Here is a 12,039-nt window from a genome sequence, read left to right on the forward strand (position 1 = left end):
ACAGTGTTCCCTCGTTTTCCTTTAGCTCCTATTCACCTGTTCATCTTTCCAGCCACATCTCTGTCATTCATAAAGCACTCAATGTTAAGTGGGATGTCCGTGCTGTTAGAGCTCATTAGCTTCTTCAGTTTCTCACACTCCTGATATAGACGAAGAAGAGCTCGAATTGTTGATTTCGGATCCAGTTTATACTTTGCTTTTATTTCTGCACAAAAGTGATCAACTAACTTTTCATCAAAGTTTCTCCCCCCTAGGAAGGGATCAAAGGCTGTGCCAAGCACCTGGTTTGAAAGAGAAAATAGTTTAGTTTTACATTTGACTATTAGACATTACACTGGACTTCCACCTATGCCTGCAGGCCTTTTTTAAAATAAAGATGCCACCACGTAGGCTTATTTCTTCCAATGTGCAGGTTTAAAGATTTAGTAAGGTATTAGTAGAAGTTGGTCTGTACATCTGTAAGTTGGAAGTTTGTCTTAACAAAAAACAAACAAAAACAAAAAACACAGCCTTTCTAGAATGGGTGACAGTCCAGTGTCATCAGGGCCTTAGTCCACCCATAGGTTCAAATGGCTTATTACAATCTCAAATGACTGTCAATTTACAGCTTCAGTGTAACTGCAACATAGTATAAGGAGCTCATATTAATGGTGCTAAAATCCTTAATGTTTGTGTTCACCATATCACTTTACGCACATTAAATAAATACTTCCAAAAAATGAAGCTGTAAGTTGTATATTTTAGTAGTCTTTACATATACTGCCACTAAGAGATTCTCTTTTTAAAATGTGGTCAGCAAGTTCAAGTGGTTTAATTACTTTAGTTGTGTCAGTGTACTGTTACAACTATTTCACGTGTTTATATTAGAACAGTTTTCAGGTCACTTGAATCCCCGAAAAAAACTAATTCTGAGTCTACAGCAAGTATCAGAGGGGTAGCCATGTTAGTCTGGATCTGTAAAAGCAGCAAAGAGTCCTGTGGCACCTTATAGACTAACAGAAGTATTGGAGCATGAGCATTCCTGGGTGAATACCCACTTTGTCGGATGCATATCAGAGCAAGAGCAAGACCTGCTAACCAATATGAAGAGATGTAAGGTGTTGTATAGCCATGTTCTGTTTGGTCATCATTTCAATTCAAGCACATTTTAGTGGTACAATTTTTTCCCCCTTTTTCTTGACTGAACTTTACATGGCCCACGGAGTAACACACAAAAATGGATTATTAGCGGACTACCTTTAGTTTACCCTTGTTAAAAGCACAGGCTGATACTTGAAATGCAGAATGTCCCATGTCAACAAACACCACTATCCGTGGCTTCTCTTCTGGAGCTGGAAGGTCTTGTTTATAAATTCCATAGTTAAGAGCCACTGTAAAGCAAGAATCATCAAATGTTATCTGCACAATCACTAGTGGATCTCCATTCAGTGCATCATTCAGCTCATCATTTTTGCAATGGTGCATAGTCACAAAAGGTAGATTCCAACTAAAATGTTTACATATATACATTGCTATATGTACTTCCTAGCACTAATACTTCATATTACATCTACCAATGAATTTTCTGAGCCCTGAGCACACCAGCAAAACTAGATTAAATATTTATATGGACGTTGACAGCCACAATTGCACTGATAGTGGTTTTAACAAAAAAATTGATGACAAATATTATGAAAACATTCCTCATACAGGCAACTTATTGAACAATTTATCACTATGATTCCTCTTGCACATTCCTCTGAAGAGACAGGATCCTGGACTAGATGGACCACTGGTCTATACTGCTAGGGCAATTCCTCTCCTCATATGTGTGGGTCAGGAGAAGTTAAGTACAGTACAGTAGAACCTCAGAGTTACGAACACCAGAGTTAAAAACTGACTGGTCAATCACACACCACATTTGGAACCAGAAGCATGCAAACAGGCAGCGGCAGAGACCAAAAAGAGCAAATACAGTACAGTACTGTGTTAAACATTAAACTACTCAAAAAATAAAGGGACGTGTAAAAAAATTTGACAAGGTAAGGAAACTGTTTCTGTGCTTGCTGCTTTTCACAGTCTTAATTTAAATGGAAACATTTTTCTTTTGCACAGTAAAGTTTCAAAGCTGTATTAAGTCAATATTTAGTTGTCAACTTCTGAAAGAACCACCATGTTTTGTTTAGAGTTTCAAACATTTCAAAACTATGAACAACTTTCCCTCCGGAGGTGATTGTAACTGAGGTTCTGCTGTATTCCTATTAAGTCACCTTAGGAAGCAAAGCTTTCTCTTTTTACCACCTTCACAGCACCTCATGACAGAAGTTTTATAGGTCAAGAAAAAAATGGCACAAGTGTTGTAACCCTACTCTGCTTTTGTGACTGGTCTATTTTTAGCAATTCTTAGTTTGAAGTTACACTAATCTAAATGGACCGCCACTAAACATACACTTGCTGGAATATGTTTCTTTTGCTTTACCTGCTGTCATGTCATTCATCAGTCTCAGACAGTTTAGGCCAACAATCTGAGCAGCATCTAGGACAGACCTCCTTTCGGCATCAGTGAAAAATGATGGAACCTGAAAAAATCATATGGGAACAGAATTACCATTAGAAAGCCAGACTTTCAATATAAATGTTGGTTTGAAATACTACCCATTCTGCATCCTCAAAAGGAGGCATCTGCCACTATGTCTAGCAACTGCAAGATTTTAGCCCAAAATAAAGTTACCTAAGACCCTGATTCAGCATAGTACTTAGTATAAAAATAAATAGTTGGAGATATACCTACCTCCTAGAACTGGAAGGGACCTTGAAAGGTCATTGAGCCCAGCCCCCTCCCTTCACTAGCAGGACCAAGTACTGATTTTTGCCCCAGATCCCTAGGTGGCCCCCTCAAGGGCTGAACTCACAACACTGGGTTTAGCAGGCCAATGCTCAAACCACTGAGCCCACTGAAGCCAATGATTAGGTACTGTGTTGAACTGGGGCCTAAAAGCACATGCAAGACCAATTAGTAAAGCAGAATATTTTGCAGAGGCATAATGTAGATGAATCAAGCCTAAATTTATTTTTGAAAAGAAATGGAAAAAGTAGTCAAAGCTACTTTGATGTTAACATTAGATGCAGCATACTACCAAACATTTTGAGTTTAAGTTCTTTACTATACTTGGAACCAAAGAAATTTTCCCAGTGGCATGGTGGTGCCAACTGGCAGATCACTTAATATAAATATTTAAATTCCTTGATATATTGTGTAGCTTGATAGAGCACTCACAATATTTCTGTCTAGGCATTTTTGCTTGTTCATCTTCACGGTATCTGAGCAACACAATGTTACACCCCCTATTGTCTTTTTCCTAATTACAATGCTTTTCAAAGCTATTTAACTTTAACCTAAAGTTAGTATATTAAGATGAAGTAATAAATCTGTATTTTAATATTGGCTGTTCATAGCTTCCATTGCTTTGTAACAAGCTCATATATAGAATACACATTTTCCTATTTAGAAGAAGGTTCTGGTAACGTTAAATCAGGTATGTACAACGTTACCCTGAGCATACAAGTACTTGAGCTGAACAGCATCTCAAATTTTATTTAAACTAGAAATCTTCAGCAATTACACCTAGGGAGATTAATGTCTCTATTGGTACAGGGTAACAGAATTACTTACAGAAATAACACAATCTGTTACTGGCTTTTTTAGGTTCGTCTCAGCAGTCTCCTTCAACTTAGTCAACAGCATAGCTGTTATCTGTTCCACGCTGAAGAAATGTTCCTCATCCATGTACATCACCTGTATAGCAAAAAAAAAAAGGGAGGACAATTTCATTTTAATTGCAGAAAAGCAAAGTACCACTTAATAGTTCTGGGTGCTCTGCTGACCAACAACCCTTCCCTCCAATCTTAATGCACTCACACAGCTCATTATGCAGTTATAGCTGAGAATTCACTCCTCCCCCTCCCCCCGCCTCTTGAGTGTTTGCAGATAATGTCATTGTTTCTACACACTGAGTGTAATTGATAAATGATTGAATTCCCCTGGATAAAAATCAGTGGCAGATGACTTACAGCAATTCAGATAATGGTGTAAATTGTAAGTGTCAATTAGTGAGGCTAGCACACACTAATGAACAACTATTCCAATAAGTTAAAAGTGGCCAGGGATTTTCAAATTGCTCACCATTGCAGAAAAGGTAAGAAATTATCTACCAAGAAGCATTCAGTTAGGAAGAGTTCTTCACAACAGTATTAAAAATCATTTACTTAAGAGCTTCTAGACTATTTCATAAAAGATTTTCCCAAAAGATCACTATGCTCAAAACCTAAGATTTGTGTTATCTGTTTTGGTAGCCAGAACAGTCTGCACTTCAATAGTTCAAGTTATACTCAGGAATCAAATAATATTAACAAAGCTAAACAAGTCTTTACTCATATTGCTTCCTTCCTACAGACATCGTTGTAAACTGAAATGGTTGCGAAGTGGAAATAAATACTACTGTAAAATCAGTTTTAAAATACCTCTATTTCCCTTCCTTTGTGTATTTGCCTTTTTGTCATCTATTCTATAGAATAGTAAAGCAGAATACTTTGTAAGACACCCTCTTGTGGACTCCCAACATCCCAGTCTCCTACTGCTTTGTTCTCAAAACATTTTTCTCCATGGACAAGAAAAAGCTCCACACAAATTGAGAAAAAAATTGAAAATGACTGTCACAGTACTGTCCCTCTCATATACAAGTTAGAAAAATTTGTTATTGTGTTAAAGAAAACTAGTTAAACTCACTCCCATTAAAGAGACACCGAAATATCTATCATTGTTACAACTCACACTTCAGATAACTATAAAAAAAAAAAAAAGTCTCTTCAGCTTATTTTGTGCATTGCCCATGTTTGTGCGGATCTTTCACAGAGCACCAAGGAAGAGGGTTTTGTTTTTGTTTTTTTAAAAAAAACAATTGTGACTACAAAAATCATGCTAATTGGCTGTGGAATCCATGGGGCAGGTTTAGAAAATGAATCTATTTTTTGTCCTTTTCTAACTGACTAGATTTCACATTGAGTTGCTCCTTTAAAACCATGGGATACTGTTTTTATCTTCCCATGTACCAGCAAAGAAGTCCAATCTAGGAAGTGGATAGAGACCACTTGTGTGTATCCTTTGTGTAGTTTAATTATATGATCACATACCCTATCAACTATCATGACTTTTTTCTTATAGCCTTAGATACACATTACATATTGAAACATTCTCATTGGCATAATGGCCACTGTATTTACCTGACAAGCTTCTTCTATGCTAAGTTCTCATCTCTAGGTCTCACTATTATTTTGTTAGTTAGGCCTGGAGCACACTTCAAAGTTTTGCTGGCACACTTATGTCAGTTAGGAGTGTGGGGAACAAAATGAAACAAAAACACCCCTAGCTGACACAGCTGTGCTGGCAAAAGCCCACACGGGGATAGTCATACCAATAAAATGGTCCTTTTGCCAATATAGCTTATTTTAATTGGGGTATGGTGTATGCTATACGAGCAAAATAAATCTTTTGCCAGTATAAGCTGCATCTCCACAAGGAGGGCTGAGAGGCATAGCTATAGCATCCTTTCTAGTGGAGACAAGGCTTTAGTCTGCAATAGATGTTGCAGGAACAGTTTACGTACATTTACTGCAAGTGTCATTAGGGTCTCTATCAAGTAGCAGTAGAGGTTCTAACGAAGTGTATAGCATTAACTTTATTGAGAAACAGTATGCCACCATGTAATCACATTATCACGATGTATAGGCACAGGGGGAATTAAGAACAGCATTTCCCTGACTTCAGTGAAGAATTATATAATCCTATAATTATTTTAATAGTTTTTCTGCCAGAATGTGTAGCCTGTGTGCACAACTGCCACCAAGGAAGCTCTTGTCTGAAGAAGTATTTATAACAAAAGCCTAACTCTACTCTGGAGTTAAAAAAAGCTATTCATTAGTTCAAAAGCCCTTCTGGTACAGAGATGAAGAATAGCTTTTATGGGAATTAATAATTAAAATCCCTTACTTTCATGAAGTGCTAGAAAACAAACCCTTTCCAACATAGCTATAGAAACTGGAAAGGGTAGACTGCAAATATGACACTTACCTTTATTCCAACTCCACCGTTTTTCATGGGAACCAAATCATAACTCAAGCTTTCTTTCTCCTTCTGAATAAAAGGATCATCAAATGCACGGCCATGGAATCTCTTGAAGTTAGATACCGTGTTGTTAGCATGAGTGATTTGCTGCAAGAAAAAAAAAAGGTATCTTGAATGCACACTTAACCTGCATATTAGTAAAAGCATGGCAGTGTCAGATTGCTAGCCTCTGCTCCTAAACCAGTCTGTCAGGTTTACTCAGAGACCTGACATGTGACCTTTTTTCCTCTAATATTAAATTATGTAGAACTGTAGTTTTATACAGAAATATACTGGCATAAGAGGTGAATGACCATTGCATTACAGAGTTTACAGCTTAAGTCTCAAGCTGTTAAAATACAGAAAGTCTACACCCTGGTCTGTGTAACAGTTTGAACTATTTTTTATTGATCTTGTTAAAGGCCTTTTGTTCTCTACCAACTCCTGATGACTTATAGTACCCAGCAAATACCAACAAATCTAAAAGGTAGTAAGTCCAGAGATCAATCTATTGACGGAGACTTGTTTTGTTCTGTCACCCCAACAGAGGAAAACAAGGGACTTGGAAGCATAAAACTAACTACAACAAACCTCACCAGGAAGGGTGCTTGACATCTATTTAACGTGTAGCTCTATGGTCACTCAAGTTGGAAGCATTTAAACAGCAAAAGTAATTTTTTTGCTCTTGTTGCCCATTGCATACTAATTTTAGTGACTTTAAATGAACTGATTTAGAGTTTAAAAAAATCTTTAATTTTCAGATTATCAAGATAACTGTATGTACCAATGAAGAGACTTTTTTAAAAGTATTCACATGCCATTAATACTGTAGGATATTTGAGACTGTTCCTGCAGTCTTGGTCACAATTAAGCAGCAGCAAGTCAGTTAGCATGCCACTTCTGAAAACTCACTGAAACATACTGCAAGTAACAGTGAAAGACCAGAATGAAGTAATTAATTATTCCCAAAGCTGTCCAGCATTTGATTGAGAATGCACAAAAATTGAAATTTACGTTGCTGTTAAATATAAAACCATGATTACTTGCTAAAAACCCAGAACAATTCAAGTATGTAGTTCTCCTGCTTGAACAAATGGCTGTTACGCTCCCTTGTTAGTGAAAACGCAAAGCCCAGATTGTCATGGGCCAAGAACTGCCCATGCTTGCATGGGCAACATGACCTAAAATTCCACTGTTGTCAGGAAAAGAGCCTGTTCACCTTTAAGATGTATTTGTATTTTGAAATCCTCAACTCAACTAAAATTTTTAAGTGTTTGTCAAATGGAAAAAAAATGGTAAAGTTTGTTTTCAAACCGTTAAAACAAAAAAGCATGAAAAACTGATTATGTAGTACCCTTCTGAAGCTATTCCAAAAGCGACCGAAGCCACAAACTGTCCAAGAACAAAAGTCTGTTGTGAATGCATGTTCTCAAATGTAAGTTGAGAGAGAAACTACTTAGCTTTCAATTTAGCTAACGCTGCTGGACAGCTTTTAATTGAATGATCTCTTAGTAACACTCCCCACATTAGTCTCTTGAGAATCCAGATACAAGCCATTTAAGACAACAAATGCTCTGAAGACTCCTTCACTTTTTCTCATTACTTTATTGAATTATGTTAACATCTGAATCAGTGACATGAAAATATAGTCTAAAGAAATAAAAATAAAAGCAGTGGTACAAAAGAAAACTTCTAAATCCTGATGATAAAAAAAAAAATCAGGAAGTTAAAACTCTAGTGAAATATTTGTTCCAGAATGTTTTATGTGAATATCTGTTAATTAAAACACATTTCCATTCTTAGGAATGAATGAAAAAACTGCAAAACTAGCTATGCAAATGACTTTGTTAGCTTCTGTCTTTGAATCTTGTAATTGCAAATATATGTATCTTATGATCACTGGTATATTTTCAATCAGATCTCCCTGTTTCTTCATATCTAAATGGAAGACTTTCACAGTTGATGCTCTCCATGGAAACCTACCACAGCACCTTTGCCCCTTGACAGATATGAATAGGCCAGTAGAGGGAGCATGCTTGATCTGCACTGCAGTACACTAGTCCTATTTTAGATATAATCAGCCCAAAACATGGCTTTTAGATGTTCATATCTGAAGTTTTAAACATTGTACATGGTTATTTTAAAAAACGTATTAATGTTTTAGAACTTTTTAAAAAATGTATTACTGCAGTGAATAAGAGAAAATATTTAACACACTCTTTTCAGAGTAGTTCATTCAAGCAAAGGCCAAAGCTCTTAGCTCACATTTCAGTTTAAGAACTTTTTATATACACATTCTACATAATTTGTGAAGATGCATTTCTAAGGCAAAGAAATTTCCTAAGTAAGAGTGTGTTCTGGTGATTTTATTTTTTAAAATTATCAAATAAGGCAGGCATCTAACTGGAAATTATGAACCCAGCACACAGACCTGGATTTCTAGCAATGGCACCCTCAGCAGCAAACCTGGAGATGAAACTGTCAGAATGATGCAGTTCTTTGATTTTGAAATGCTACCTGACAATTAAAATCACAGAATTTTATCTTTTCCGTTTGTTCCCTTATTTGAAACAGACTTATGTTATTAATTTTACTAGTAGTTGGATTCTCTTTCATAGAAGACAACCTACCTGGTTTTTAGCTGAAACACCAATAGCTCTGTTTTTGGATCCAAATGATACAACTGATCTGAAAAGACAGAGAGCCTTGTTAATTCAGTATTTTATTTTATTGCCATTATTGCTAAGAGCTATAGCAGCTTTATTTATTGCTATTGCAAACAGAATTTGAGAGTTTGAGTAAGTCATACTGCTACTCTTGTGGCTTATGCTAACACAGCATTTAAAAAAAAAAAAAAAACAGCAATCTCTTACTCCAAGCCACATGCAATATGATAGAGAAAAGTATGTTTTTATTTTCACGCACACACACAGAAAGTTTCAGCTCCAAAGAATATTTTGTAAAGTTACAACATATGCTTTGGAGTTGAAACTTTCTGTACTTAGTATTAGCCCAAGAGTAAATTGTTCTGTACAATTTCAAGAAAAAACTTCAACCAAGTTATCTATATGAGAAGAAACAGATGCTCGTGTCCTTATTTTTTAAAAATAATCTCTTTTTTGTATGGCTAACCTATGAATAGCTGAACTTCCGAGTTCACATGTAGCACTGAGTAATTGTTTCAATGTGGGTGAGAATTTTCTTCATTGTAAAGCTGAACAATTGCGAAATCAATTTATGTGCAATAAAGCTTTAAGTTGTTTAATAGCCTGCTGTACTAACAGCTTGAACAAGAGAGACTGCATATCTTCAATGCCACAGCTACAAAGTTTCTTCATCCCCTTTCAACCGGAAATTAAAGCCTAAAGACTATATTAAAGCAAGGCTGCAAATTAAACCACGCATCAGGAAATTAATAATTCTAATTCAAATATAACTGGTCCCAGGTGCACATAAGAGCCCTCCTGGTAACAAAAGCTACTACCAAAGCATATGCATAAATATATTTGCAGTGTGAGAGAGTTAGACAAAGACCCTTGCGTGTTAATACTTGATTGGTAAGTGTAAAGTTTTATGTTTTTCTTATTTAAGTAGAACTAACTGGCTAGGAGCAGGATCTTCTTGCCTTGAGGCAGAGGAAAAGAGATAGTGAAAAAATGCAAGCTACTGTGTTTATGAGCAGTATTTACTCCCCCCCCCCCACCTACTGGCCGCTTGTAATTTATTAAGGGGGGGATCAGCCAGCTTTTACAATAGTGAGAATCTTTTTTAACCCTACAATGTGGCTAAACATACACACTTGCATGACAAGTACTTTAATACAGCTATAATTACATTCTCAATGTGTACAACCAGTTCTTTCAAATGTTAGTGCATTTGCTTTGCCTTTGCTGTGTGAACACTCTCCCTCCTCGCGAAGGACGGAAAGTTGTCTGTTTCGTTTCCGATCACAATACAACATTCGTGTTCAGATTTTAAATGGGAAGCCTCTGTAGATCAGAGCTGCGCACTTTACATACACCTGTTTCTATCCCACGCTTCTCCAGCCGCCGCTTTCCGATCCCCGCGCCTGACTGGTCCATGTCAGGGCAGCCCCGTGCCCCAGTCACGATACACCCACGCCCCGCCTCCGGGGGCTGGAAGGCTGCGCCCTTCAGGGCAACTTTGCGCAGAGGGCGCTGACCCCACCGGGAGGAGGCTCGGGGCACCTCCTGTCCCTCACGCCAGGCGGCGGCGGGGTTTTACAGGCGCGGGAGTAGCGCGGGGGAGGGGGGCGGCGCAGGCTGCGCTGGGAGCTTCCAGCAAGTTCCAATTCGCCGCGCAGCAAGTGCCCCCCCCGCGGCACGAGTCGCTTCAGCATCCCCGCCCCGCAGCAGCCTTCACCCCCCCGCCCCGGGGCTACGCCGGGGTCGGGAACTGCAGCATCGGCCCCGCTATACCCCACCCGGCTCCCGCTGCCGCCCGCCCGGCGCCCTGGGCACCGCACGGAGCCCCCGCGCCGGGCGGGACACCCCCTCCCCCGGCTCAGCCGAGCAGCCCCCGCACTCACGGGGTGCATCTGTCGCTGAACTCATTGGCGACGGTCTCGATACCCCCGGCCCGGGCCACCGCGATGTAGCAGCTCTGCGAGCCCAGGTCGAACCCCACCACGGACATGGTCCCGCCCGCGCGAGCCTCTCCCCGGACAGCTCCGCCGCAGAGCGCTGGCTCCGGCGCTGTGTCGCTGCCTCTGGCCGCGGGCGGGGGAGCCGGCGCCGCCGCTTTAAATATGACAGCGAGGAGAAGTTTCCAGAAACTGCGGCAGCCCCTTGCCGGCTCCACGTGCGGCTTCCGCTTCCGCCTTCTCCGGCTTTCTCGAACAATGCTAACCAATGGCGGGCGGAGGAACGCAGTGACGTATTTCGTTCTCATGGCGACCCGGGACGCCGCGGATTCTACGCCGCCGGCGGCTGTCAGATGGGAGGAAGCCGGGAGAACAAGAGGGGGCGGGGCTGGAAAGACGGCGCGTGCGGAGCTTGTTCACCGCGCTCCTGGCTGTGGGCTCCCGGAGTCAGTGCGGCCCCCGTAGCTGGGCTCCAGGATACCGCGTCTGCGCGCGGATATGAGACAGACCCGCCCGGGTAGCGCGCCTGGGTCCCGCTCGGCCTGTGTCCGCTGCGCCGCCCCCTGCCCCCAGCCTCCCCCCTCTCCTGCCGCTGTCGCTGGGCGGCCTGTCCTCGCCTCTGCCCCGCTCGACCGAGTGGGACACGCTTTGTCCGGATCAGCGCTGGGTGGCGAACGGACGGGACGGGCGAGTGACTGGTTCCCATGTGGTCGCGATGGGTTGTGCCGGGAAGGGGAAGTCCCGGGAGCGTGAAATTGGCAGCCAGGATTACAGCGTAGTTAGGGTTTCGGGCCTCGGCGCTGTTCCTGCTAGCTACTCCGGAGTAAGCAGTCCGGATCTCCCACCGTCGTATGGACGCTCCTGTTCTATACTAGCCACCTAGACAATCTCTTTGAGATGTGGGGGTGGGGAGCAGAACACCGCAGGCGATGGGCTGGTGCAGTGGGATGCACAAGTAGCCTGGCCAATAATTCTCTTTTAAGACACCCCCCCCTCGCCCAAAACAACACAAACCTCACCTCCATTCCCCTCAGTTTGCCAGATTCCTGGGTGTCTCTTTATCGAACTGGGACCAGGCATGACTTGTAAGGATTTGGGCATTAGGCTTGCTGTAAATTAATAAAACGTTAAAGTTTTCCATTTTTCCTTTGTCTTCTGCTGCATTTTTGGTGAATCCTTTCCTCTGTTTTTAAGGACAGATTTATACTGCGTAGTATGCTTATGTCAGTATTATTCTCATCAGTGTTAATTGTTCTCTATCTGTCCTTGCCCATCAATATTATTTCTGTATTGGGCC

General features: G+C 40.8%; 1 protein-coding gene across 1 annotated transcript in view; it reads right to left on the reverse strand.

Annotated features, from left to right (window-relative positions):
• HSPH1 (heat shock protein family H (Hsp110) member 1) overlaps positions 1–11,139 on the reverse strand; it is a 33,223-nt gene extending 22,084 nt beyond the window's left edge. The window contains exons 1-7 of the mRNA XM_030563009.1: positions 10,689–11,139; positions 8,770–8,827; positions 6,107–6,247; positions 3,653–3,775; positions 2,459–2,558; positions 1,237–1,370; positions 37–281 (exon numbers count right to left, since the gene is read on the reverse strand). Coding sequence (XP_030418869.1) covers positions 37–281; positions 1,237–1,370; positions 2,459–2,558; positions 3,653–3,775; positions 6,107–6,247; positions 8,770–8,827; positions 10,689–11,050 — 1,163 coding nt within the window. The 5' untranslated portion in view covers positions 11,051–11,139. The remainder of the gene's footprint in view (positions 1–36; positions 282–1,236; positions 1,371–2,458; positions 2,559–3,652; positions 3,776–6,106; positions 6,248–8,769; positions 8,828–10,688) is intronic.
• Positions 11,140–12,039: the final 900 nt, after the last annotated feature.

The sequence above is a fragment of the Gopherus evgoodei genome, chromosome 1, assembly GCF_007399415.2.
Source record: "Gopherus evgoodei ecotype Sinaloan lineage chromosome 1, rGopEvg1_v1.p, whole genome shotgun sequence".
In the NCBI taxonomy this organism is placed as follows: domain Eukaryota; kingdom Metazoa; phylum Chordata; order Testudines; family Testudinidae; genus Gopherus; species Gopherus evgoodei.